This window comes from Chrysemys picta, chromosome 2, assembly GCF_011386835.1.
Source record: "Chrysemys picta bellii isolate R12L10 chromosome 2, ASM1138683v2, whole genome shotgun sequence".
In the NCBI taxonomy this organism is placed as follows: Eukaryota; Metazoa; Chordata; order Testudines; family Emydidae; genus Chrysemys; species Chrysemys picta.
The window spans coordinates 272,646,628-272,674,371 of NC_088792.1; the positions used below are offsets into that span (position 1 = coordinate 272,646,628).

The 27,744-nt window shown below is 42.4% G+C and overlaps 1 protein-coding gene across 11 annotated transcripts in view; it reads right to left on the reverse strand.

Annotated features, from left to right (window-relative positions):
- CYRIB (CYFIP related Rac1 interactor B) overlaps nucleotides 1–27,744 on the reverse strand; it is a 157,231-nt gene that overhangs the window by 10,618 nt on the left and 118,869 nt on the right. For all 11 annotated transcript variants that reach the window (XM_065586140.1, XM_065586148.1, XM_065586143.1 and 8 more), the window contains 3 exons: nucleotides 15,809–15,930; nucleotides 12,416–12,521; nucleotides 7,406–7,542 (listed from right to left, as the gene is read on the reverse strand). In XM_065586140.1, the coding sequence (XP_065442212.1) occupies nucleotides 7,406–7,542; nucleotides 12,416–12,521; nucleotides 15,809–15,930 (365 nt within the window). The remainder of the gene's footprint in view (nucleotides 1–7,405; nucleotides 7,543–12,415; nucleotides 12,522–15,808; nucleotides 15,931–27,744) is intronic.

Genomic DNA, 27,744 nt, shown 5'->3' on the forward strand with positions numbered 1-27,744 from the left:
CAACTTCAGCTATGTGAATAACGTAGCTGAAGTCGACATACTTAGACCTACTCACTGAGGTGTCTTCACTGCGGTGAGTCTACTGCTGCCGCTCCCCCATCAATTCTACCTATGCCTCTCGCGGTGGTGGAGTACAGGAGGGCGCTCGAGGGTCGATTTATCGTGTCTAGACTAGACACGATAAATCGACCCCTGCTGGATCGATCATTGCCCGCCGATCCAGCAGGTAATGTAGACATACCCTTAGCTTCAAACATGTTCTTGTATGGTTTAGGAAAGAAAGTTGGAAACTATACAGCTTGATTAATGTGGAAGGATGCATGTACTTTGGGGACAAATTTAGGATGGGTTTGTAACGTGATTTTATCTTTAAAAAAGTTCATGTATGGTGGATCTGCCACAAGTGCCCCGATTTCTCCCACATGTCTAGCTGATGTGATTGCTGTTAGGAATGTCACTTTCATGGATAGGTATAGTAGGGAGCAGTTTGCTAAAGGCTCAAATGGTTTCCGAGTGAGGGACATTAAGACCAAGTTTAAGTCCCAGGGTTGTGTGAGTGCTCTTACGTCTGGATAGATGGTTTGGATGCCCCTGAGGAATCGCTTGGGTGAGCAAAGATTGTCGTGTCGTTGATTTTTTTGGTGAAAGGAGGTGATACGGCAAGGTGTACCTTTATTGAGCTGATGGAAAGGTTGGATTGTCTTAATTCCAGGATGTAGTCTAATATCAATGGAAAAGGTGCAGATGTTGCATTGGTTTGTCTGGCAGTGCACCATGCTGTAATCTCTTCCACTTATATAGGTAGGTGCTGCGTGTGGTATGTTTTCTACTGTGGAGTAGCACCCTCTGGACCTGTTGAGAGCAACTTAGTTCATCATTAGAGAACCATACAGGAGCCATGCCTTCAGATGTAGCATCTTTATGTTCAGCTGTTGCATTTGGCCCTCTCATTGTGTTAATAGGTCCGTCCAGAGAGGGAGTGTGATTGGGGCACATGACAACATCCGTGTTATGTATGGATACCACACTTGTCTTGGCCACGTGAGGGCTATTAGGATGACTCTGGCTTTGTCGGTCCCTTTTCTTCCCTGTATTACTCTGGATAGTAATGGTATTGGTGGGAATGCATAGAGAAGGTCTGTGTTCCACCTAGTCAGGAATGCGCCCCCCATCGATCGCTTCCCCAGACCTGCTCTGGAGCAGAATTTTAGACACTTGGTTTTGCGGGCAGTCAAGAACAGATCTATTTGTGGGTGGTCCCATTTTCGGAATATGCATTCCAGTATCGCATCGTTTAATTCCCATTCATGGTCCTGGTGAAAACGTCTGCTGAGTTCGTCTGCCGTGGTGTTCTGGCATCCAGGTAGGTAGGAAGCTGAGATATCAATATTGTGTTGGATGCACCAATTCCAGAGTCTCATAGCCTTGGTACATAGTGAGTGTTATCAGGCTCCCCCTTGCCTGTTTATGTAAAATATGCAAGCGATGTTGTCAGTCATTATTCTTGTGTTTTGGTTTCTTATGAATGGTAGGAAGTGGAGGCAGGCACTGTGGACAGCACAAAGTTGAAGCAGGTTTATGTGTAGCCTTGTCTCGGGTGTGGACCATAAACCCTGAACTGTGCCATGTTGCATGTGTGCTCCCCACCCAATTAGGGATGCATCCATTGTGATCATCTGTGATGGAGGATCTTGTGTAAACAGGATCCCCGAGCAAAGGCTGTGTGGTTGAGTCCACCAGGCTAGTGAGTCCTTGACCTTGGGAGGGCATTGTTAATCATATGTTTAACCTGTGTTTGTTTGGTCTGTAGATGATTGTTAGCCATCCTTGCAGGCAATGAATGAGCAAGCATGCGTGTTTGACCACACACGCGTATGCTGCCATGTGGCCCAACAGTGGTAGGCATGTGTGGGCTGTTCCGCACTGTGGATATGAGTGTCTTTATCATGTCGAATCTGTCTCGTGGAAGTGATGCCTTCACCGTCACCAAGTTGAGGTAAGCGCTGATGAATTCTAACTGTTGAGCTGGTTCTATTGTTGTTTTCTTTTTGTTTATTTGTAGACCAAGACTCTGGAAGCAATCTATCATTGTTTGGGTAGAGCGAATGGCGTCCGATCGAGTGTGTGACTTCAAAAAGACAGTTGTCGAGGTAAGAAAATATTATTCCTTGTTTTCACAGGTACACCGTTACTACCACGAGGATCTTTGAGAAGACGTGAGGCACTGTTGACAGGCCAAAAGTTAAAACCTTGTATTGATAGTAGTCTCTGTCCTAAGTAAATCTCAGAAAATGCCTGTGGGCAGGATGTATGCTAATACAAAAATAAGCATCCTGCAGGTCGATGGCTGAAAACGAGTCCCCCTGCTCCAGCGCTGGTATTATTGTTGTTACAGTGACCATCCTGAACCACTGCTTTCTCATGAACTTGTTCAGTCACCTGAGATCGAGAATAGGTCACCATCCCCCATTTTTCTTTTGTGTTAAAAAATAGTGGGAGTAAAATCCCTTCCCCGTGTTGTGCGGGAACAGTCTCCACTGCCCATAACTGGAGGAGATGATATACCTCTTGGCATAGCAAATATTCATGAGAGAGGTCCCTGAAGATGGATGGGGACGGTGGGTGGGTGGAGTGTAGATATAGGAAAGGAATGGTATAGCCCATTTGGATGACTTCTAGGGCCCATTTGTCCATGGTGATGGCAGCCCATTTCAGGTAGAATGGGAGCAAAACTGTCTCCAAATAGATGGGTGGATGGCGTAAGCACTGGAATGTGGGAGAGGTCTTCCAGATCCTCAAACAAGCCTTCAAATTTATTAGAGGCAGTAGGTTTAGATGCCGCTGGTGGTGATGGACATCATCGTTGTGGTCTCTGTTGTTGTTGTTGTTGGTGTTGTTGCTCGTAAGGCCTCTGGTGTTGCTGTGTGTATTGTGTTGGGGCAAGGCCAGATGGCTACAGTAAAGTAGTGAGGAACAGGTATGTTAGCCCCAGGCTAAACAAATCCCTGGTACCATGGTAACCAAATGGCAGTTGCTCCAGGTTAATCAAGACACCTATGGCCAATTAAGATCCTTCTAGAAAGCAGTGGAGATAGCTAGATTGATTGGGACACCTGAAGCCAATCAAGGGCTGGCTAGAACTAGTTAAAAGCCTCCCAGTTAGTCAGTGAGGCGCGGGTATCAGGAGCTATAGGAGGGAGCCGCGCTGTTGGAGGAACGAAGCAGTACAAATCCATATCAGGTGCAAGAAAGGAGGCCCTGAGGTAACGGTGAAGGAGATAATGAGTGGGGACTGCTATGGGGAAGTGGCCCAGGGAATTGTACACGTCCTATTTCCAAAAAGTCAGCTACCATAGCTGCTAATTTTAGGGTACCCGGGCTGGAGCCCGGAGTAGAAGGCGGGCCCGGACTCCCCCCTCCCCTCCCTGATTAATCACTGAGACTGGGAGACAACAGAGACTATGCGAGGGAGGGTTGCTTCTCCTCACCTCCCTTGTTAGCTTATGATGAAAATGGCTCAGTTAGCTGTGACCCTTGCCTCTAGAGAGAGAAGGGCTACGTGGAGGGTCACAGTGAGCCTCTGAGGCTAGCAAAATCCGCCAGGAAACGCAGGACCCATGGAGTCAAGGACAGAACTTTGTCACAGTATGTTGGGTATCTATTCCTCTGATATGGTTGATACTTGTATTGTCTCCTTCTTGTGGCAGGTGTATGAATGCAGAGGGACTGGAGAGTGGCCCGAGAGTCCTTCAGAGTGTGCATTACCTCATTGGTTTTGGCTGCAAACAATTTTTCTCCATCGAAGGGGAAATCTTCGACTATATTTTGCATCTCCCATGGGAATGCTGAGGAGTTAAACCATGAGGCCCGTTGCATGACCACAGCTGTAGTGGTGGACCTGGCGGCCATGTCAGCAATGTCTAGTGAGGCCTGTAGAGCCGTGCATACAATCATCTGTCCTTCAGAGACCGGAGATTTAAATTGTTGCCCCTTTTCCTCTGCGATCTTCCTAATAAAGACCATAAATTTGCCATAGTTCCTGTGGTCATATTTGGCAAGTAGTACTGCGTAATTTGCCACTCTGACTTGAAGCATGGATGAAGAGTACACTTTGTTGCCAAATAGGTCTAACCTCTTACTCTCTTTATCATAGGGTGGATCAAAAGTACTGTTGTTTACCCCTTTGGTTGACTGCAACCAGAGAGTTGGGTGCTGGGTGTGTGAATAGAAATTCTGATCCCTTCGAGGGAACATAATATTTTAGATCCGCCCTTTTGCAGGTAGGAGGTATGGTGGCTGGAGTTTGCCACACCATCGTGGCAGATAGCCCCATTGATTGGCAATGCTCTCTTGGAGGAGTAAGATGTCTAAGATATCAGTTAGCTCATGTTGAGTTTCCAGCACTTCCTCCAGAATAATTCTGAGCTCACTGACAACTCTTTTGAATAAGTCTTGGAAGTCATCCACCATGGTTGGTGGTGGAGGCATAATAGCCTCGTCCAGTGAGGAGGATGAATTGTTGTTGGTTGGCGAGGCATCGGGAGCACTGTCTTCTTCTTGCTCTGCCATGGATTCATCTGTCTCTGTCACTACAGTCTCTGAAGGTGGAGGTGAGAATCTGGCGTCTTCCCTACATGGGCGTGGCACCTGCTGTAGTGTCTTTTGTAAGACCCCCCCAGGAGTTCCAATATGGCCAGTGACTAGGCTAGGGTATGGCTGGTGCCATCCATGGGTGGCTATACTATGGTGGCATGTCATGAGCATATGAGGATTGTGGTCGTAGGGGTCCAGTAGCCATAGTCCTGTAGCTCAAGAATAACTGAAACTTAACTTGTCTAAACTCTCCTAACTCATTAATTTATCTAAACTTATCAATGTGAAATGAAGGTTTTCATCGGGACTGCTGAGCTCCGTGTCAGGCCAGGGATGGTTGAGAAGGAACTGAGGAGTCCGGGTCGCGCGCATGCTATATGACTCGCCAACGGCGCGCGAGGCAGGCACCGCGCAAGTGTGACCTGTACTGGCACTGCTGCAAAACTCTCTGAGAAAAGGCGCAGGGATGCACCATCGTCTGGAGTGGAGCACCCACAGGCAGATCTCTCGAAGAAGAACCACTGCTTTAGAAGTACATAGAGCACGTAAGATTTCCTGCTTTGATCTACAGAAATTTTCAGAATAAAAACTATGTGAGAGAAGAGTGGATGTTCTGATCTGCTCCAGTTTGCCAGCCTTATTGCCATAGGATTAGACCACTATGTCTAGACCATTGCTACTTGGTTTTTGGGAAACTACAGGTACATGGAAAATCAGATAGATAGATACATACACACATACATTCTTATCCTATCTATCTATATTACCAGAGGTAGAAACTTTCTCTTGATGAAGAGCTATGTCAGACTAAAATGGGGACACACGGAACCACAGAAATGTAGGGCTGGAAGAGATCTCAAGAGGCCATCTAGTCCATCCCCTTGCACTGAGGAAGGATTAAGTATACCTGTACATGGTTGATATTAGTCTTGAGCAACTGGAATAATACACGTCTTTAGGACTTGTCTGCATTACAGATTTTTGCACCTGCAAAGGAATGTTCAAGTAAACACTCTGTGCAGATGCACTACACCAGGATGACTTACTCCCGGAGGTAAGTCACACACTGGCATGCACCTCACTTTACAATGAAGCGGCACATGTACACTGTCGGGTTTGCATTGGTGTAGAAACAATGGTACAAAAATCCCTAATGCTGACAAGCCCATAGTTTGGAAAATATCCCCAGTGCACAATTACTTGTGGACAAAAATAAACTTGGTTCCAGGAGTATTTTTTGTAAAGCCAAAATTAAAATTGGTATTTGGGGGCTACTGATTCCACATGAAGATAAGAAAACAAATATTTTTTATTATTTGTATTATAGTAGCAACTAGGGACCCCAAGAAAGATTAGGCTCCATTGTTCTAGGCACAGTACAGCGTTAGCAGGTCTTCACTAGACACGCTAAATCAACCCCTGATGCATCGATTGCATCTATTGCCAGAGCATCAATCCTGCGGTAGTGTAGACATAGTGTTACAGACTGTACTTGCCTGAAGAATTTACAGAATTATTGATGGGTCTTGACATTTCCATTATGTTCAGACTTCATTATCAGGATCTAACACATTATCATTAATATTTATGGCAAGTAAAAATTCTGTTTTCGTGTTCAATGTTAGCAGGCAGTTTGAAAATATTCAAAACAGAAAAATGAAAGGGATTACATTTCGAATAGGTTTTGTCTCCCAATATTTTTAAAGTCTATTTTCAAAAATTAAACCTGGAAATGGATCAGGCAAAAATAGTTCTTGTTCTTTTTCAATCAAAAACAAAAATATACAGAATTTCAAAAATGTTGTTTACCTGCTTACATGCAATAATTTTTAATTTAAAGGCAAACAGTTTGAGATTTAAGCACAATGAAAGCACTCTCTCTGTAAAGAAATCACAGAACAGATATATATGGAGGAAGTTCGCTTCATGCAAACTGTCAAGAGCCAGGGAAACCCACAGACCATCCATTTCAGTCATAAGTTTCCTAGCTTTTATTAATTGCTTTCTTCTCTTTTAATGTTCGTTAAATATTTCTTCCATGTACTTAATTATATTAACTATTTTCAGGAACATGGGGCCAGATTTGAGGCATGCAGCTACTTTGTACCACGCTGACAGTGTAACCTGAATCTACAATCAGTTTAATCAGCCCAAGGGGATTTCACCTGTGTATGGGTGAACTTCAAATGGCAGAGAGCCAATTTATGGGGCTCTTATTCTTTTGACCACTCTTGACATTGCAGGGAAAGAGGCATGGTCAGATGAAAAGGTCATGTGCTATACTAATCCTCGGCTGCATTTTCAGTACCCTCTAGCTGTTGCAGCCTGATGTTAAAGTAGCCATAAGGGGACCTAGCCTGCATACAGCTGCAGCAGGACCAGGGGAGTGAAAAAAAGTGAGCTTTAAGCTTTCTTTGCCCTCTCCTCACCCCTGACATTTGACTTGTGCAATTCAACCACATTCCAGAATCTGGCCCATGAGTGTTGACAATTATATACAACTTCTATTGCACTAATGAAGCAATTCTCAATATTTCCATTATACTTGATGAATGCTAGCATTCAATGAAAGAATTAACTTTTCATGATCTAGATAGAGTATCTGAGGATTTTAAGTATTAAGAAGCATCACAGAGGGACTGAAGCAAACATCATTCTTTTTACAGATAGGGATATCAAAAGTGATTAAGAAAATTGCCCAATGTCACACAGAGTCTGTGGCAGTGTCTGGAATGAAACCCAGCTTCTTTCAAACCTCAGTCCTGGGCTCTTTTTAGTTGAACTGCCTATTTAAAAATGCATGGAAATTTACCTTGAGCTCATCAAATCGGAGTGTGAAATGAAGAATTTCTGCAAACTGCTTAGCAAGAGCCTGCTCTCGCTCCAGGTGCTGAGTTGGTGAATATGGGGTGCTTGTCAGGGCTCCCAATAGACCTCGCAATCCTGCTTCTAAATTAAGAAAGAAAATCAAAACATGTGAAAGGGTATCTGCTTCTACTATACATTAGTAGTTGACTTAAAGTGCTAAAATGTATGGTAATTCCATGATCTAAAGTGATTTTAAGATCAAATACGTTATAATTGGTTTTCATGGGGCATTTATACTGGAGATTACCCATGAATTGCTATTGATACAGAGCTTATATCTGACTGGATTCTACAGTAAACTAATTTTTCAAGTTGTTACATGACTACATTCAGTTTTTGTTTGAAATTGACTCTACATTGATAATGTCAGTCAATATTTCTATATGAAAAGCTATTCAATGTTAAGGAACAGAAATTAACAGTGACGACAAAATTTCCCTATCTTCAAAGGCCATATTAAAAAATTGGAAATGCAGCTAGTAGTTAAAGAGGCCAAGCAGTAATCTCTTAAAATTTGACAGGATATGTTTTATTTAAACAAACAAAAAAAACCCCACAACAACTGTATCATGAAATTATCTACTTAATTAAAAGATGCAGTTCTAAGTATCTTTCAATCCACTAACCCAGAATGGAGAACTCTTCTGTCGGTTGAATATCTAATGAAGAAACTTTTAAACCTTAGCAGTAACAAGTGAGAAGAAGTTAAGTTAATAAGTGGTCAGTTTCCTATGTTCTTTAGGCATGTTTATGTAGACCTTCAAATGTTTTTGCTCTACAATTTTTTTCGGGGGTTGGGGGAGGTAGGACTGTGAGATGAGATTGCCTGAAGAATGCAGAGTTTACCTTATTCATGAAATATGATCCTGCACTTAGCACTGATTTGCTAGTAATTGTGGAAGTGATATATACTGTTCAATAGACAGAGCCACCACAAATAGTTCTGAAAGTTCTATGGCTGACGCAGTTCCAGCTAAACATACAAGGGACACTTTGATATATTGGATAATTACCATTTCTTAATACTGTAGTTCAAAGGGACATTCTGAAATCATCTCTCTCTCACCAACAAAAGTTGGTCCAATAAAAATATTACCATCTTGTGTTTCTAAGGCCTGTAAAACTAAGTTAAGATTTCACTTTTTAATGGATTATATTTTTTCATTGTCAGGTGCAAGAAGATGCTACATTTTCTTGGAGACCACAAGAGGTTTCCAATGACTGTATGCTAACATACAAGGAAAGTTCATGGAAACATATTCCTGCAAGAAGCACAGTATGGTGAGGATGACATATTTTATCCTTCTTTTCAGTGGTGTAACTGGTTTGCCTCTACAACAGTGGGCAACAGAGCATGTTTTAAAGTAAGTGAAGCACCTCCTAGAGGACAATCAAACACAATTTGATCTGTGAATCCCCTCTAAATTTTCTTACTCAAAATCTAAAGTTGAGTGAAGTGATGGTTCCATGTGCAGCACAGAAATCTGAAGTAAGTGGAATCTCTCAATGGGATTTTGATGGGAAGTGCTATGGCACATTCCATATAGTGTCTTGGACCTGTTTGGTGTTATGAGTTACTTTTGAACTTAGCATAGTATCTCTGATCATGATCTTGAAACAGAAAGATATTGGTAGGAAAGTGCATAGTAGCTGATCAAGCCATGTTTGTACACAGAACATCTGGCTTTTGCCTTGCTTCTGTAGAAGCACATTATGAATGGGCATTAAATTGTAATTCAGTGATGTACTCTCAAGTATACCAATTTACTCACTATCCGATATTCTTCCCTGGCAGATGTGTCACTCTCCCTGGGAGAACTGCTGACCGCTGTGGTACAGAGTATTCTTAGATCTCTCTCCCCTTCAAGGTCATGTAACGAGTCTCCACTTATTGAAGAAGGAGAATGGACTTTGTGAACGCCTCTGGTTCTACCTTATTTAGCTGGGCAATTGTCATCACATCATACGCTACAAGATGTTTGTGCAACATGCTCTTTAATAGTTTTTATTGTCAGTCAGAATGTTGTGAGTTCTAGTGTTTATGCTCATCTTTTTCTCCTGGCAAGATCAAATGCCCTGCGCTGAATGCTGTCTAAGATGGACTCCTCTGTGCAAATAAGGCTTGCAGGTAGTTCCTATGTGGGAGACAGTGGTGTTACATCCCTGACCATCCCGGCTAATAGCCATCAATGGATCTATCCTCCATGAATTTATCTAGTTCTTTTTTGAAGCTTGTTATAGTTGTGGCCTTCACAACATCCCCTGGCAAAGATTCTACAGGTGGACTGTGCATTGTGTGAAGAAATACTTCCTTTTGTTTTAAACCTGCTGCCTATTAATGTCATTGGTGACTCCTAGTTCTTGCATTATGTGAAGGACTATATAACATTTCCCGATTTATTTTTTCCACACTAGTTAAGATTTTATAGATCTCTATCATATCCCCACTTAGTCATCTCTTTTTCAAGCTGACAAGTGCCAGTCTTTTTAATCTCTCCTCTCATGGAAGTTGTTCCATACCCCTAATCATTTGTGTTGCCCTTCTTTGTATCTTTATCAATTCCAATACATCTTTTTTGAGATAGGGTGACCAGATCTGCATGCAGTATTCAAGATGTGAGTGTACCATGGATTTATATAGAGAGGCAATATGATATTTTGTCTTATTATCTAACTGTAATGAGGCAGCGTGGCCTCCCTCCGAGCAAGAGGGGGAGGAAGCACCCTCTGTTCCCAAGTGGGCGGAGCCAGTTCTGACTCACCTCTCCCACTGGAAGGGGGTTACAGGAAGTATAAAGGGTGGGGCCTCCAGCTCAACTGGTGCTGAGACATTGGGGAAGGCAGACAGATCCTGTTCTTTTTTGGCCACTGACACTGCTGCCGAGCCCAGCGGCACCCTGCTCACTGGGGAACTTGCATCCACCATGGATCTGCCAGGACTGCTGCTGGCCACCTACCCAGACGAGACGGAGGACGCGCCGCTGATCTAGGTACACCCCGAGGGGAGGGGAGGAAGAGGCCCAGAGACAGCCGACCTCCGTCGGGCTGTAGATCTGCCTGAGGCATGGTTGGTGTGTTGGGGCTGGATTTCCCGCTGACCCAGCGGTGGACCACTCCGCCATTGTTAGGACCGTGGGTCGGAGTCCAATGCAGTAGGGAGCACCCGGACCCCGCCTGCCATCCCACCCCTGGGGTGGCAGCCTCCCCACACCAAGTCCAGTGGCCTGTGTTCGTTGGTCGCACACCAGAGCTAGGACGCCCAACTACTGGATTTGCTCCGGCTCTGCATTAAGAGCCCTGAGCTGATCAACTATTGGGTTGCTCTGTCCCTGCTTCAAGGACTCAGAGCTAAGTGACTGCTGGGTTTGCTCTGGTTCCTGCCAAAGGGACCCACCCCACCTGCTTAAGAAGTCCAGGGGTTATAGACCGTTGCCTATTTAGCCCCCCACCTAAGGCCCCAGGCATTCACACTCGGGAGAACCTGTTTCTGCCTACCGGCCAGAAATGATTGCCTATCTGGGGGTTTGGCCCCGTTAGGCCAGTCAGGACATTAACACCTAACTTGCTAATTACCCTAAGAGTAAGCAGAGATCCCGATGGCGTAGTGAGGCAGTGTGCCCTCCCTCTGACCCAGAGGGGGAGGGACGACCACCCTTGACTACACTAACCCTTTTCCTAATGATTCCTAACATTGTTAGCTTTTTTGACTGCCACTGCACATTATGCAGATGTTTCCAGAGAACTATCCATAATGACTCCAAGATCTCTTTCTTGAGTGGTAACAGCTAATTTAGATCCCATCGTTTTGTATGTATAGTTGAGATTATGTTTTCCAATGTGCATTACTTTGCATTTATCAACATTCAATTTCAGCTGCCATTTTGTTGCCCAGTCACCCAGTTTTGTGAGATCCCATTGTAACTCTTTGTAGTCTGTTTTGGATTTAACTATCTTGAGTAATTTTGTATTGTATGCAAATGTTGCCATCTCACTGTTCATCCCTTTTTCCAGATCACTTATGAATATGTTGAACAGCAAAGTACCCAGTATTGACCCTTGGGGATATCACTATTTACCTCTCTCCACTGTGAAAACTGACTATTTATTCCTACCCTTTGTTTCCTATCTTTTAAACAGTTACTGATTCACGAGAGGATTTTTCCTCTTATCCCATGACAGCTTACTCTGCTTAAGAGCCTTTGGTGAGGGACCTTGTCAAAGGCTTTCTGGAAGTATAAGTACGCTATATCCACTGGATCACCCTTGTCCATGTTTGTTGACCTCCTCAAAGAATTCCAATATACTGGTAAGGCGTGATTTCCCTTCACAAAAGCTATGTTGACTCTTCCCCAACAAATCACATTCACCTATGTGTCTGATAATTCTGTTCTTTACTATAGTTTCAACCAGTCTGCCTGGTACTGAAGTTAGTCTTACCAGCTTGTAATTGCCAGGACTGCCTTGGGAGCCATTTTAAAATATTGGTGTCACTTTAGTTATCCTCCAGTCAACTGATACAGAAGCTGATTTAAATAATAGGTTATATACCACAATTAGTAGTTCTGCAATTTTATATTTGAGTTCCTTCAGAACTCTTGGGTGAATACGATCTGGTCCTGATGACTTATTACTGTTTATCAATTTGTTCCAAAACCTCCAAAAAGACATCTCAATCTGGGACAGTTCCTCAGATTTGTCACCTAAAAAGAATGGCTTAGGTGTGGGAATCTCCCTCACATTTGCAGTGAAGACTGATGCAAAGAAATCATTTAGTTTCTCCGCAATGGCCTTATTGTCTTTGACTGCTCCTTTAGCACTTCAATTGTCCAATGGCCCCAGTGATTGTTTAGCAGGCTTCCTTCTTCTGATGTACTTCATTTTTTTGCTGCTACTTTTTGAGTCTTTGGCTAGTATGAAGGATATCAATTCATTAGTTTACCACCTTTCAACTTACCTAGCCTTTGAGAAAATTCATAGAATTTCTTTAGCTTGCCTACTAGTGGAACGACTGCACCCCATGCCTTCTCCTGCAATTTTTCGTCAGCGGGATGCTGTATTGCCTTGAAAATTGAACACATAGATAAAGAAAAAAAAAGTCACACCTCGCTTAACAACAGGAATCAAGACTAGGAAAGTTTTCTTTCATTCAAAATATGTATTAAAAGAGGTTGATCAGTGGTACTGATGGAAAACAAAAGAAGGGAGCATTATTCTTTAGATTGTGGGAAGAGAACAGTTTCTCCCGACATTATGGTTGCAACCAGTGTCCTATTATGAGTCAGATTTTCATTGAAAATTATAAACTGGTGTCTTTCATCACATACTGTACCTGTTATGCACATTCTTTACACATACACAATGTGAAAATAATTAAGCACACTTTATTATCATAATACTTTATAGGATGTAAACACTATTATACAATTACTTATATGTAGATGATTTTTAAGTTGCCTAAAATCCAAAAAAAGAAACAATTTACACAGTACAATCTACTTGTTCAAAATAACTGCTTTAACGGGATACTCCAAGGGAATGAGTTTAGCCTAGTTTAATGATCATGGCTAGTACACAGAGTTAGTTTCAGCTACAGCAATCAGTATCAGGTAATGGGGAGAGAGAACCAACCACCTTTAGCTCATGGAATTTTTATACAACCAAGTCAATACTCCTGGAAGAATATGACACCAGGGAAAAGTGACTAGACATCTCAGGTAGTTGAGATTTTTTGGTGTTCTGACAGTAGCGCTGTGTCAGAACATTTCATATATAAACATACTATATTAATTGCAGTTAGCTTTGCAGTATTTTGTCACATTTTATAGGAAAACATCTGTTCAAAAAATTAACTGTATAATTGAGTTCTAGAATATTCAACAATGTCAATCAAGAACTACATTTGCTTGTATTTGGAATTTTGCTTAAAAGAGGAACACTATTCAAATATTATCTGACCCTATTTGTACTTTTCAGATCATATAATGAGAAATTCAGATATGTTATTTCATGCAGAATTTTATTATAAACAGTATATTTAATTCTATAAAATTATTTAGAAACATTTTACTGCAGTAAATATTAAAGTTTAGAGTAATTTCCTTTCTCTCCAAAACTAACAGGAAGCATAATGCATGCAAACAATCTTATTGATTTTTTTCCCCCCCGTATTGTAAGGTATTTGGGGAATTTAATTTTCTTTTAAAATGTTTCCTAGTCTTAACCTTCCCTTCCCAGTCAACTTAGATGAGAAGTGTACATATATCACATATATCTTAGAGGAAGGATACTGAAATTTTGAAAATAGACACTCTTGGAAAGAGTTGCTCTGTAAGATACCAACAGGCAGGAAGTTTAGAAATTCTAATGTTCCGGCATAATATTTGTGAACTGATACACTTATTTTCATGTCTAATTTATACTAGTTACTACATTGTTTTACTTCTTGTTCACTGTTTTCTTACATGTCTTGCTGCAAACCTTGTGTTTCAGTCATTACTTTTGAACTAATTATTATTTGTAAAAAATGTTGGCTGATTTCTAACAGGGTGGAGGTATAAGATGGGAGTTTTTGTATTAACACTCCACTTCTCTCTCCTTCCCTGGTTCTCATCATTGTGGACTCAGATTACTCAGTGGTGTCCCAATACAGTAACTCCTCACTTAAAGTCGTTCCAGTTAACACTGTTTCATTGTTATGTTGCTGATCTATTAGAGAACATGCTCATTTAAAGGTGTGCAATGCTCCCTTCTAACGTTGTCTGGCAGCCGCCTGCTTTGTCCACTGCTTGCAGAAAGAGCAGCCGGTTGGAGCTGGATGGTGGGGGCTTGGAACCAGGGTGGACCGGCAGCCCCCCATCAGCTCCCCTAAGTTCCCTGTGCAGCAGCCGCCCAGGAGGCTATCAATTGCCGGGCAGTTCAGCTGTCCCTCCCCCCACAGGGTACAAATATTTGATAATGGGCTCTTCAATCTAGCAGAGAAAGGTATAACACAATCTAATGGCTGGAAGTTGAAACTAGACAAATTTAGACTGGAAATAAGGGATAACTGGAATGGCATAACTTTTTAACAATGAGCGTAATTAACCATTGGAACAATTTATCAAGGGTTGTGGTAGATTCTCCATCACTGAGAATTTTTAAATCAAGATTGGATATTTTGCTAAAAGATCTGCTCTAGGAATTATTTTTGGGAAAGTTCGATGGCCAGTACTACACTGGAGGTCAGACTAAACTGTCACAATGGTCCCTTCTGACCTTGGAATCTATGAACATTGAGGTTGTGCTCAGCTTTGCATTAAGAGCTGTTCAGGTCTGCAAAGTTTGACTTTTTTCTAGTCTATATTTCTTTTAAATAAGTTGGACTTAAGAGCAGACCAGAGAAGTACCGTGTGGTGCCTTTTTAAACTCCACTGATGGTGATGTGTATATAAAATTAGTTAACAGGTCTAGGCCATTTCCACAGACCTTTAGTTACTTGCAGTAAGATTACCTCTGCAGAAGGGTTGTCATATTGGCTTGGCTGTGGACAACTATAGGACTTCATATACTTTTGGGGCATGGTGCATCGAGCTGAGAACTATGAATTCTCTCGGAATGTGAGGACTTCCAGCTCCACCGTTTTATTGGAAGCAAGGAACAACTGGAACAAGCTATTAGAGAGGGAAACCACTACCCCAAATCTGATTCTAGTTCAGATAGGACTATTACAATGTATTATGGGGGCATTTCTTGTCTCTCAAGATTTGCACAGCAATTTTTCTCAGCAAGCAAAAAGATGGCTCCAGCCCTGCAAACTCACCTATGAATCTGAAAGGCAAGTTATGTTCTTTCTGGCTCATGCATTATTATAAGTAATATCTGCAATTTCATCTTAGTTAACAACCCTTACATGTGTGGTCAGACAAAATCTTCTATAGTCTCCAACAGCTGTGTTAGCTTGCAGTGGTAAACAAGAAATAAAAAAGTTGTTTTAGTCAGTCAAGTCAGCAAATGTTAATGAATACACACAGAAAGCAGATCTCTGTCTCAGGTTAGTGACCCAAGATCCAGCAGCAAGAATCCTGTTAAGATAAAAGCTTTTGAGGAAACATCTTTTTATTACTCAACTATGTGCATTTAATATAAAAGTTATTGAAGACAAATATGGTAGCCAGTGATTTTTTTTTTAAAATCACATTTTAAAGTAGAACCATACTTCAAAGTAATATTTTCATTTCAGATTATTAATACAATAGTTCCTGCCAGAGAAGCTGAAAATCAGTGCTTATCTATCTGTTCCGGGTTATGTACACCAATAACACTCTATAGAATTGTGTGTATGATCACAAAATATTTAACAATGCTTTACCTCTCGTATTTCGTGGCCAGCTCCTCTGTATGACTGTAAGTCTTCCAGGATTCCTTCTGCATCCTTTAGCACTACATTCACCTGATTATAAATTTCCTTTTCAGATTCTGTAGGCTGGGCATCTAAACAGTAGGAGAGCATATTAAATAATTTAACTTAGTGAGTTTTTAAGAAGTCCACCATGATCTACAGGACAAAGTTCCTAATGAATTCTTGTATAACTAACTATTATTCCATTTACTGCATAAAGCTACCACGATATCTCTGAGAAACTTTACAAAGATAACTACAGTCATGTATATTCCCCCATCATTGTTTGGATTTGGAACCTTTCGTGTATGAGGTATACAAGCAGCAGGGATGTTAAAACCTTCCAGATTACCACACATTATTAACCATGGTTAGTTACCATTTTAAGGGTTTTTTATTAAAATTTACAAGTTTTAATATGTTTTTATTTATCAAACCATACTATGATTTATTTTCACCTTTAGGATGCAGTAGGAACTCAGTGGAAGAGCCATAGGTGAGTTATGGAAAGACACACTGATTAAGGATACACTAAAAGTGTTATAAAACAAGGTAGTCTTATCTACTTTCATTTTTAAAAAATTGCACGCTTTTATATATTTTAAGTTTTTGGGAGCAGGAACTGTATTTGTGTGTATTCTTTATAGCCCTGTGCCCGTTCTCAGTTCTGAATGTATTAAAATATAAATGCCGATTAAGGGCCAGTAATCTAATTGGTCATGAGAAGATCCATTGTAACTGTCTCAAAGACAGATGCAACAAATTGTTAAAGCCACCTGTGCAGACTCTCCTGTATACTGTCTATAATTGGGATATATTGTTATCCCACATAATAGGATAATTAAATCTCTTTCTTTCAGATACAAGACACTCTCCATCTCTGGGTATCATTTAAGTAATGTTATATTTGCCTAATAAACAGAAAAATAATTCATAAGAACAATGTATGTTTTAAGAAATGTAACATTTTTGTGGTCTAACAAGTTTTTTTTTTGTTTTTTGTTTAAAATATTTAGGAGTATCATCCCTAATCCAAACGTTTTATTTCATAAATTATTTATCTGAGGTGAGATCAGATTGTGAGAAAAAAATTTATAAAAGAATACAATTTTGGATCCTTTTATATCCCTAGCTGGTAATTATGCTGTCAGAAAGAAAAGCTATTCAGACCAATGAAACCGGTCATTACTTCTGAACTCTGCAACTGTAACACTGACACTATTTCTTAGCTAGCTACACTGGCAAAATGAGTTAGGAAATGGTAAATTAATCTAAAATTTTCAAAGTACAAAATCCAGGTAATTATACTGACCAAATAAAAATTATTTTTCTAGGAAGGATTATCTGCAAACAATTGATCACTAATGCTTATATTTCATGCTTTAGGTGCAGCTAGGACTGTAAAAGTTTAATGTAACTAATCAAAACCACATTAAAGGTAAAATAGTGTCAAGGATCTTCTCTCCATGATGCAAATGTATAACTCCCGTGAAAGTTGATGGAAGTTGCGCACATCCGTTAATTTTACACATTGTGGAAAACGCTCCTAATGCATGGATCATGACTGAACAAAAAGGTTACACACACATTGTCTTTCTGGTTTTGGTATATTCAGTTTTGTTAAACCACAAAAATAGGACATCTATGTTAAGTGTATAAAAATGGGGCATTGTTAGCAAGTGCACCTAAGTAGACCTTGCAACAGTTTATTAATACTTAACATTTCAATATTAAGAAGTGTCTGAACACAAGGAAGCTTGCTGCTCCCTTTCTAAAAGGAAAAAATAGCACCACATTGATTAGGCCTTGACTACAGAAATAACTGGCCAACATTTTTGAGACTGTCATAGAAAAGTCAGATTTATAATTTTGAAAGCTGCTGAAGACTGCTGTAAGAAATGAAGATAAAAAATGGGGGAAAATAGCAGACAGGTAAGCAGCAGTTTATTATTAATAGTTCATGTACAAACATGAAATGCTACAGTACATGAAATACTATAGGACAGTACAGACTAATATAAAGCTCTGTAGCATTCCAGAGTATTTGCATGGTTAAATAATTCAATCAAGACTTGCCACTTTGGTTCTCTTATACTGAATACATCTCCTGTAACCTTAAAGCTTTTCCATTACTCTTCCTTGCTTCACCCTCCTTATAAAGGGTGCTCCTTCTAGATACTGACAGAGTAGAAGAAGGATTTGTGAAGATACTAGCCAATGTCAGAAATTCTACACAGAATGGATATGCTGAATTGATGCATTAGGGTAGATTATGCTCTTCATTTCTGAAGTCATCTGAGGTGACACCACCTAGATATTCATCTCTGGGGATTGGAAGTAGAGCTGTTTCAGTTAAGGGTCTCTGGCTAAGGAGCTTGTTCCCTCAGGATGGTTCAGGCAGTGAATGAGGAGAGGGAAGGATATTTATGCTGCAGTTCATTTTAAAGACAATCATTTAATGACTGGTTGAATTTATCTAAATCTAAAATTTATTTAATCATGCACCCAGAACAGGATGAGGGGTTGATACAATTATTCATTCTAAAGCAAAGCTGAAAGAACTCCCACTCTTGCTTATATAACAAGATCAGGATTCTATATTTCCCTTGTAACACCTGATGACAGCAAAAACATCCAAAGCTCTCTGAAATGTTTAAACAGTTGAGGTCAATTGTTTCTGGGGGAAATTACAACCTTAGATCTTTCAGGTAAACAGGCTAACTTCACCTTATACTTGCTGTTACCAATGCAGTCCTGGGATGCACAAACAGGGGAAACTTGAGTAGTAGAGAGATTATTTTACCTCTATATTTGGCACTGGTGTGACCACTGCTGGAATACTGTGCCCAGGTATGGTGCCCATATGTCAAGAAGGATGTTAATAAATTAGAGAGGACTCAGAGAAGAGCCATGAGAACGATTAATGTATTAGAAAACATGCCGTATCGTGATAGACTCAAAGAGCTTAATCTATTTAGCTTAACTGAGAGAAGGTTAAAGGGTGACTCGATTACAGTCTACAAGTACTTACACAGGGAACAAATATTTGATAATGGGCTCTTCAATCTAGCAGAGAAAGGTATAACATGACCCCATGCCTGGAAGTTGAAACTACACAAATTTAAACTGGAAATAAGGTGTCAATTTTTAAAGATGAGAGTAGTTAACCATTGAAACATTTTACCAACGATTGTGGTGGATTCTCCGTTACTCAGAATTTTAAAATAAATATTGGATGCTTTTTTAAAAGATATGCTCCAGAATTATTTTGGGGAAGTTCTATGGCCTGTGCTATACAAGAGGTCAGACTGGGTGATCACAATGGTCACTTCTGGCCTTGAAATCTATGAATTTACGTTTCTAAATTAGAAGCTAGAAAGACTGGCCCATTTATTTCAAGCAACTGATGAGTTCTTTTAGAGCTAACCTTCAATGAATTTTAAAATATAATTGGTATGGGAATGCACTAGATTCAATATATATCTAGGAATTCAGAAAAACTATACAGTATTGCATTGAAGTAATAAGAACTAGTAAGAATATGAGCGCTGTCACACGGGCTGAATAGTGGTTGAAGGACAGTACATAAGAGTATGACAAACAGTTTATCAAATACCGGGGATGTGGGTGCCCATTGTAGTGCCAGAAGTGAATCTAACTTAAGAGGGACAAGGATTATTTAGGATAGTTTCAACAATGAAATTGAGCAACAAATAATTTACGCTGCATATCAGTAAACACTTCCCTAATGTCAAGTTCTATTGCACTGTGAAATATTCTCCCCAGAAGTAGCAGCAAAGGAGCCAGGAAAGAGAGCTGTAAAAAAGGGGAGGTTAAGTAGGAGTTCGTAGGGGAGAGAAAGAGAGAGAGAGATGGGGGGGGGAGGGTTCCCACTCTTCTTGACAGGAACTTAGGAAGGAAAGCTATGACTGCTACAGAGACAGCAGTGCTAGTGACCCAAAGAATGGAAGAAACAATTAAGATGAGTGGATGTGGAAGCCATGGGATTTACATTATTCTGGAGTGGGTATCTGGAAGCTGCTTTGCTTGTATAAAGCGCCACCTGAAGATCTGAGGTTTGGAGACGCAGCTAGAAACTATGGTTCAGTTTTGAAGGGGATTGGAGTGTATGATGAAGGGAAGGAGAGAGGAGGCTGAAGGGAAACCTCAAGACTTGGAGATGGATGCTGGACCACTGTGAGGTAGACTGCTGGATGAGGAAAGTGGCCAATGAAAGCATGCGACTATGAGAACAAGGCAGAGGAAAAGATTGGCTAGAGCAGTGGTCTCCAAAGTGGGGTGCGCGCAACCCAGGGGGTGCGCAAGAGGATCCTTGGGGGTGCGTGGCAGGAGGAGCGCTTTTTGGGGGGAGGGAGACTCTGTCTATTCAGGCAGGAGTCCGAGCGGCTTTTTTTTTTTTGCTTCATCAGTTCGGGTGGGAGTCCGAGCGGCTTTTTTTTTTTGCTTCGGCAAAAATGGTAGAGCTGGTGCGGCAGGGGGTACGTGCTCAAAATTTTTTTTTACTGATAGGGGTGCGCAATCACTAGAGAAGTAGAAACAGATATGAGGAATAGCTTACTGAGATGGAAAATAAAATGGAGAGACAGGCAGTAACAAGATGAGAGAGCAAGGAAGAGAAGAGCTCCCTCCATTTTATTTATTTATTTATTTTAGCTAATCCTACAATAAGAGGGAAAGACAATGGAGATAGCCAGAATTCAGAGTCCCAGAAAGAAAGAGGATGATGCACAAAAGACTGCAAGTGAGAAAAGAAGACAAGAAGACTTGCTGCTAGAAAGAACAGAGAAGGGGGAAGGCTGGAGAATCGCACCCATACCAGAAAGGGGCAGGTCTACTAATTGGGGACTTCCTACTAAGAAGAGGAACAGACAGGCCTGTAACCAGAGCTGATCTCAAGAACAGAAGGATGTGTTGTCTGCCAGGAGCTAAGATACAGGACGTGGTCCTGAGGCTAAAGAAGATCCTAATGGAAGTGGGAAAGAATCCACTGATTGTCCTTTATGTCAGAACAAATGATACTGCTAGTCTTCCTTGATGCATCTCAGCAAAAACCTGTGCCAGGCTGGGGAAGACACTTAAAGAAATGGAGGCTCAGGTGATCTACAGTGGGATTCTACCTGTCCCTAGAAAAAGAGAGAGATGAGACAAGATTATGGTTATCAACAAATGGCTTAGCCAATGGTGCTATAAGGAGGGCTTTGGGACATTCAGCCACTGGGAGGCATTCACAGACAGAGAACTGTTCTTATGGGATGAACTCCACCTGAACAGAAAGGGAAATAACTTCTGGGATAGAGTTGGGACAACTGATAAAAAAAGCTTTCAACTAGGAATCTGGGGGAGACAGTTGGGAGATACTCATTATCTCCACACGTGATGCTAATACTGAATGGTAGGAAAATTAAGTAAAAGATGGAGAAAGGAACAACAAAGGGTAGGAAAATAGGCAACAAGAGGAAACAGTGTCAATATGAATGAAAACAACAGTCAGGTAGGCTGTAGCTAGTTGGGCAAGGAATCTGGGTAAGGCCAAGCAGAAACAACTAAGATGTCTGTACACCAATGCATTGAACACAGGTAACAAAATGGAGGAATTTGAATTACTGGTGCAGGAAGTGAAACCAGATATTATAGGGAAAACAGAAACATGATGGGATAATAGTCGTGACTGGAAAACAGATATTGATGGGTATGTGCTGTTCAAGAAAGACAGAAATAAAGGGAAAGGAGGTCAAGTAGCATTGTGTATTAATGACGAGGTAGACTGTAAAGGAATTAAAAGTGATGGAATGGAAAAATGGAATTTGTTTGGGTCAAAATCACTTTCTTTCCCAAAGGTAACAAAAGCTCCAGTAGAATAGTGCTTGGGGTCTGCTACAGACACCCCCAAGATCCAATTTGGATATGGATAGAGTCCTCTAATATTTTTAATGACATAAATACTACTGGGAATTGTGTGATTATGGGAGACTTTAATTTCCCAGATATAGATTGGAGGACAAATGCTACTAATAATGGTAGAAAACAGATATTCCTGGATGTGACAGTTGACAGATTTCTTCACCAAATAGTCATGAACCAACAAGTGGAGAAGCCATTTTACATTTAGTATTGGTAAATATTGAGGAACTCTCAGAAAAAAGTTTCCTGCTTTTCGTAACTGTTGTTCTTCGAGATGTCCTGCTCATGACCATTCCATTCTAGGTGTGCGCGTGCCCACGTGTGTGGGTGTCGGAGATTTTTTGCCTTAGTAGTATCCATAGGGTTGGCAGCGGTGCCCCCTTGAGTGCTGTGCTCATGCGCTGGTATATCAGGCGCCGCTGAATCTACGCCCTCTCAGTTCCTTCTTGCTGGCAAATCCAATAGGGGGCAGGAGGGCAGGTAATAGAAAGGACATGAGCAACATATCTCAAAGAACAACAGTTACGAAAGGTAGGTAATCATTTTTTCTTCTTCAAGTGCTTGCGCATGTCGATTCCATTCCAGGTGACTCACAAACAGTGCCAATGGAGGTGGGTTTGGAGTTCATGGTCTTGCAGCACTGCCCTGCCGAAGCCAACATCATCCTGGGCCTGCTGGGTCAGCGCATAATGGGACGTAAATGTGTGGACAGACGACCAGGTAGCCGCTCTACAGGTCTCCTGGATCAGCACCTGGGTGAAGAAGGCTGTAGATGATGCTTGAGCTCTAGTCGAGTGTGCTTTAACTATTGCCGGTGGAGGCACACTCGCCAGCTCGTAGCAGTATCGGATGCAGATTGTGACCTTTGTTCCTGTCTGCCATGAACAGCTGCGTTGACTTACGGAACGACTGTGTCCTATCGATACAGATGGCCAGTGCTCTCTGGACATTCAGGGCGTGCAACCTGCGCTTCTCTTCTGATTTATGGGGCTTCAGAAAGAAGACTGGTAAAAAAGTGTCCTGGTCGATATGAAACTGGGAAACTACCTTGGGCAGGAACATCAGGTGCAGTCGCAGCTGGACCTTATCTTTGTAGGAAACCATATAGGGTGGTTCTGACTTAAGTGCTCTGATCTCAGACACTCTGTGGGCAGACATAACTGCCACCAGGAACGCAAATTTCCAGGAGAGAAGGAGAAGAGAGCAGCAAGCCAGAGGTTCGAAGGGAAGCTCCATGAGCCTCGACAGCATGCGATTCAAATCCCTGGGAGGGACAGGATCCTGGACGTGAGGATAAAGATGCTCCAGACCTTTCAAGAACTGGGCCTTCATGTCATGAGCGAAGACCGACCTGCCTTGGAACAGAGGGTGGAAAGCCAAAATAGCAGCTAGGTGGACGCTGACTGACAACAGGGACAAGCCCTGAAGTTTGAGGTGCAGAAGATAGTCCGGAATCACCTGCAGCGAGGCCTGCGAGGCCCAGATGTGCTGATCCGAGGCCCAGCACATGAATCTTTTCCACTTAACCCAGTAGGTCGCTCTGGTGAAGGGCTTTATGCTACCCAACAAGAACTGTTGCACCCGGGTCGAGCATTCCTGCTGTTCCACATTTAGCCATGCAGCCGCCACGTTGTCAAGTGCAACATCTCCAGGTTCAGATGCGGGAGACTGCCATGGTTCTTGGACAGTAGGTCTGGCTTGAGAGGGAGCCGCAGCAGCTAGGCTAACGAAAGGTCCAGCAGCATCCCGAACCAGTGCTGGCGAGGCCACTCGGGGGCTATCAGGATAACCCTCACCCTGTCCTGTTTGATCTTCACGAGGACTCTGTGGGGTCAACGGCACTGGCTGGAAGGTGTACATCAGGGCTCCCGGCCACGAACGCAGGAAAGCATCTGACAGGGAACCCTTGTCCATCCCCTGGAGTGACCAGAACACATGGCATTTCCTGTTCTGGTGGGACATGAACAAGTCCACCTGGGCAGTTCCTCACTTTCCCCTTGCCCAATGATCCATGGCCCTTGTTGCTCAGTGCCAGGGAGCCATGCTTTTTGGTCTTCTTTTTGGACACCAGCAATGGGGAATGGTGCTAGGGGTGCACTGCACACCGAGGCCGAGGTACTTGGCGAGTCCTGGCAGGGCTGCACGGAGGTCGGATGCAGGGCAGACTCCCTGAGAAGAGTCCGTAGCCAAATAGCCCGCTCCTTTTGTGTGCAGAGCCAGAAGTTTTTACAAATTCAGCACTTCTCTCTAACGTGTGATTCCCCTAAGCACTTGAGGCAGCTGCCATGGGGGTCACTTACAGGCATAGGTCTGTTGCAGTCCACGCAGGGCTTAAACCCAGGAGTCCGGGGCATGCACCTCCTGGGGCGAAGTCCCTGCTGGGACCCTAACTGCTAACTACACTTAACAACTACTTAACACTAACTACTATAAACAAACTATTTATAAGGCCCTAAGGCTCGAAGTCAGTAGACGAAAAACCGCTAGCCCTTGCAAGGCAAGAAAAGGTGCTCAGACTAACTACCACGGGAGGTAAGAAGGAACTGAGAGAGCATAGGGTCAGCGGTGCCTGATATACTAGCGCATGAGCGCGGCACTCAAGGGGGCGCCACTGCTGACCCTATGGATACTTCTAAGGCAAAAATCTCCGACAACCACGCACGTGGGAGCGTGCGCTCCTAGAATGGAATCGACATGAGCAAGCACTTGAAGAAAAACTGCTTGTAGAAGATAATCAAAGCTATGTGCACACTACCACTTACTGTGGTATAACATACGTCACTCAGGGGTGTGACTAAGCCACCTCTCTGAGCGACGTAAATTACGCCAACCTAAGCGTCGGTGTGTACAGTGCTATGTTGGTTGGAGAGCTTCTCCTGCTGACATAGCTACTGCCACTCGCGGGGGCTGGAGTAATTAAGTCGACAGGAGACCTCTCTCCCATCAGTTTAGAGTGTCTGCACTAGCAGTGCTACAGCGGTGCAGCTGCACTGCTGTAAGCTCTGTAGTTTGGTCATAGCTTTAGTTCAAGTGATCAAGAGTTAATTCAGATTAAATTAAACAGAAGGATAAACAAAACTAAGTCTTCAACTAGGGTCCTTGATTTCAAAAGGGCAAACTTTAAAAAAAATTAAGGGAATTAGGGAAGTGGACTGGACTGAACTGAAGACCTCAAGGATCTGACTGTGGAGAAGGCTTGGAATTACTTTTAATCAAAGTTGCAGAAGCTATCTGAAGACTTCAGAGTAGCAGCCGTGTTAGTCTGTATCCGCAAAAAGAAGAACAGGAGGACTTGTGGCACCTTAGAGACTAACAAATTTATTAGAGCATAAGCTTTCGTGGACTACAGCCCACTTCTTCGGATGCATATAGAATGGAACATATATTGAGGAGATATATATACACACATACAGAGAGCATAAATAGGTGGGAGTTGTCTTACCACCTCTGAGAGGCCAATTAATTAAGAGAAAAAAAACTTTTGAAGTGATAATCAAGCTAGCCGAGTACAGACAGACAGTTAGATAACAAGTGTGAGAGATTCAATGTTTGTAATGGCTCAACCATTCCCAGTCCTTATTTAAACCGGAGTTGATTGTGTCTAGTTTGCATATCAATTCTAGCTCAGCAGTTTCTCGTTGGAGTCTGTTTTTGAAGTTTTTCTGTTGTAATATAGCCACCCGCAGGTCTGTCACTGAATGACCAGACAGGTTAAAGTGTTCTCCCACTGGTTTTTGAGTATTTTGATTCCTGATGTCAGATTTGTGTCCATTAATTCTTTTGCGTAGAGACTGTCCGGTTTGGCCAATGTACATGGCAGAGGGGCATTGCTGGCACATGATGGCATATATCACATTGGTAGATGTGCAGGTGAACGAGCCCCTGATGGTATGGCTGATGTGATTAGGTCCTATGATGATGTCACTGGAATAGATATGTGGACAGAGTTGACATCGGGGTTTGTTACAAGGATAGGTTCCTGGGTTAGTGGTTTTGTTCAGTGATGTGTGGTTGCTGGTGAGTATTTGCTTTAGGTTGGGGGGTTGTCTGTAAGCGAGGACAGGTCTGTCTCCCAAGATCTGTGAGAGTAAAGGATCATCTTTCAGGATAGGTTGTAGATCTCTGATGATGCGCTGGAGAGGTTTTAGTTGGGGGCTGAAGGTGACAGCTAGTGGTGTTCTGTTATTTTCTTTGTTGGGCCTGTCTTGTAGGAGGTGACTTCTGGGTACTCGTCTGGCTCTGTCAATCTGTTTTTTCACTTCAGCAGGTGGGTATTGTAGTTTTAAGAATGCTTGATAGAGATCTTGTAGGTGCTTGTCTCTATCCGAGGGATTGGAGCAAATGCGGTTATATCTTAGAGCTTGGCTGTAGACAATGGATCGTGTGGTGTGTCCTGGATGGAAGCTGGAGGCATGTAGGTAAGTGTAGCGGTCAGTAGGTTTCCGGTATAGGGTGGTATTTATGTGACCATCGCTTATTAGCACAGTAGTGTCCAGGAAATGGACCGCTTGTGTGGATTGATCTAGGCTGAGGTTGATGGTGGGATGGAAATTATTGAAATCATGGTGAAATTCCTCAAGGGCTTCTTTTCCATGGGTCCAGATGATGAAGATGTCATCAATGTAGCGCAAGTAGAGTAGGGGCGTTAGGGGACGAGAGCTAAGGAAGCGTTGTTCTAAGTCAGCCATAAAAATGTTGGCATATTGTGGGGCCATGCGGGTACCCATAGCAGTGCCGCTGACTTGAAGGTATATATTGTCCCCAAATGTGAAATAGTTGTGGGTGAGGACAAAATCACAAAGTTCAGCCACCAGGTTAGCTGTGACATTATCAGGGATACTGTTCCTGATAGCTTGTAGTCCATCTTTGTGTGGAATATTGGTGTAGAGGGCTTCTACGTCCATAGTGGCCAGGATGGTGTTTTCTGGAAGATCACCGATGGATTGTAGTTTCCTCAGGAAGTCAGTGGTGTCTCGAAGATAGCTGGGAGTGCTGGTAGCGTAGGGTCTGAGGAGAGAGTCTACATAACCAGACAAGCCTGATGTTAGGGTGCCAATGCCTGAGATGATGGGGCGTCCAGGATATCCAGGTTTATGGATCTTGGGTAGCAAATAGAATACCCCTGGTCGGGGTTCTAGGCATGTGTCTGTACAGATTTGTTCCTGTGCTTTGTCAGGGAGTTTTTTTAGCAGATGGTGTAGTTTCTTTAGGTAATCCTCAGTGGGATCAGAGGATAATGGCCTGTAGAATGTGGTGTTAGAGAGCTGTCTAGCAGCCTCCTGGTCATATTCCAATTTATTCATGATGACGACAGCACCTCCTTTGTCAGCCTTTTTGATTATGATGTCAGGGTTGTTTCTGAGGCTGTAGATGGCGTTGTGTTCTGCATGGCTGAGGTTATGTGGCAAGTGATGTTGCTTTTCCACAATTTCAGCCTTTGCACGTCGACGGAAGCACTCTATGTAGAAATCCAGTCTGTTGTTTCGACCGTCCGGAGGAGTCCACGCAGAATCCTTTTTTTTGGAGTGCTGGTAGGGAGGATTCTGTGGGTTAGTATGCTGTTCAGAGGTATGTTGGAAATATTCTTTGAGTCGGAGACGTCGAAAGTAGGATTCTAGGTCACCGCAGAACTGTATCATATTCATGGGTCTGGAGGGACAAAAGGAGAGGCCCCGAGATAGGACAGACTCTTCTGCTGGGCTAAGAGTATAGCTGGAAAGATTAACAATATTGCTGGGTGGGTTAAGGGAACTACTGTTGTGGCTGCTTGTGGCATGTAGCAGTTTAGATAGTTTAGTGTCCTTTTTCCTTTGTAGAGAGGCAAAGTTTGTCAAAATACTCAAAAACCAGTGGGAGAACACTTTAACCTGTCTGGTCATTCAGTGACAGACCTGCGGGTGGCTATATTACAACAGAAAAACTTCAAAAACAGACTCCAACGAGAAACTGCTGAGCTAGAATTGATATGCAAACTAGACACAATC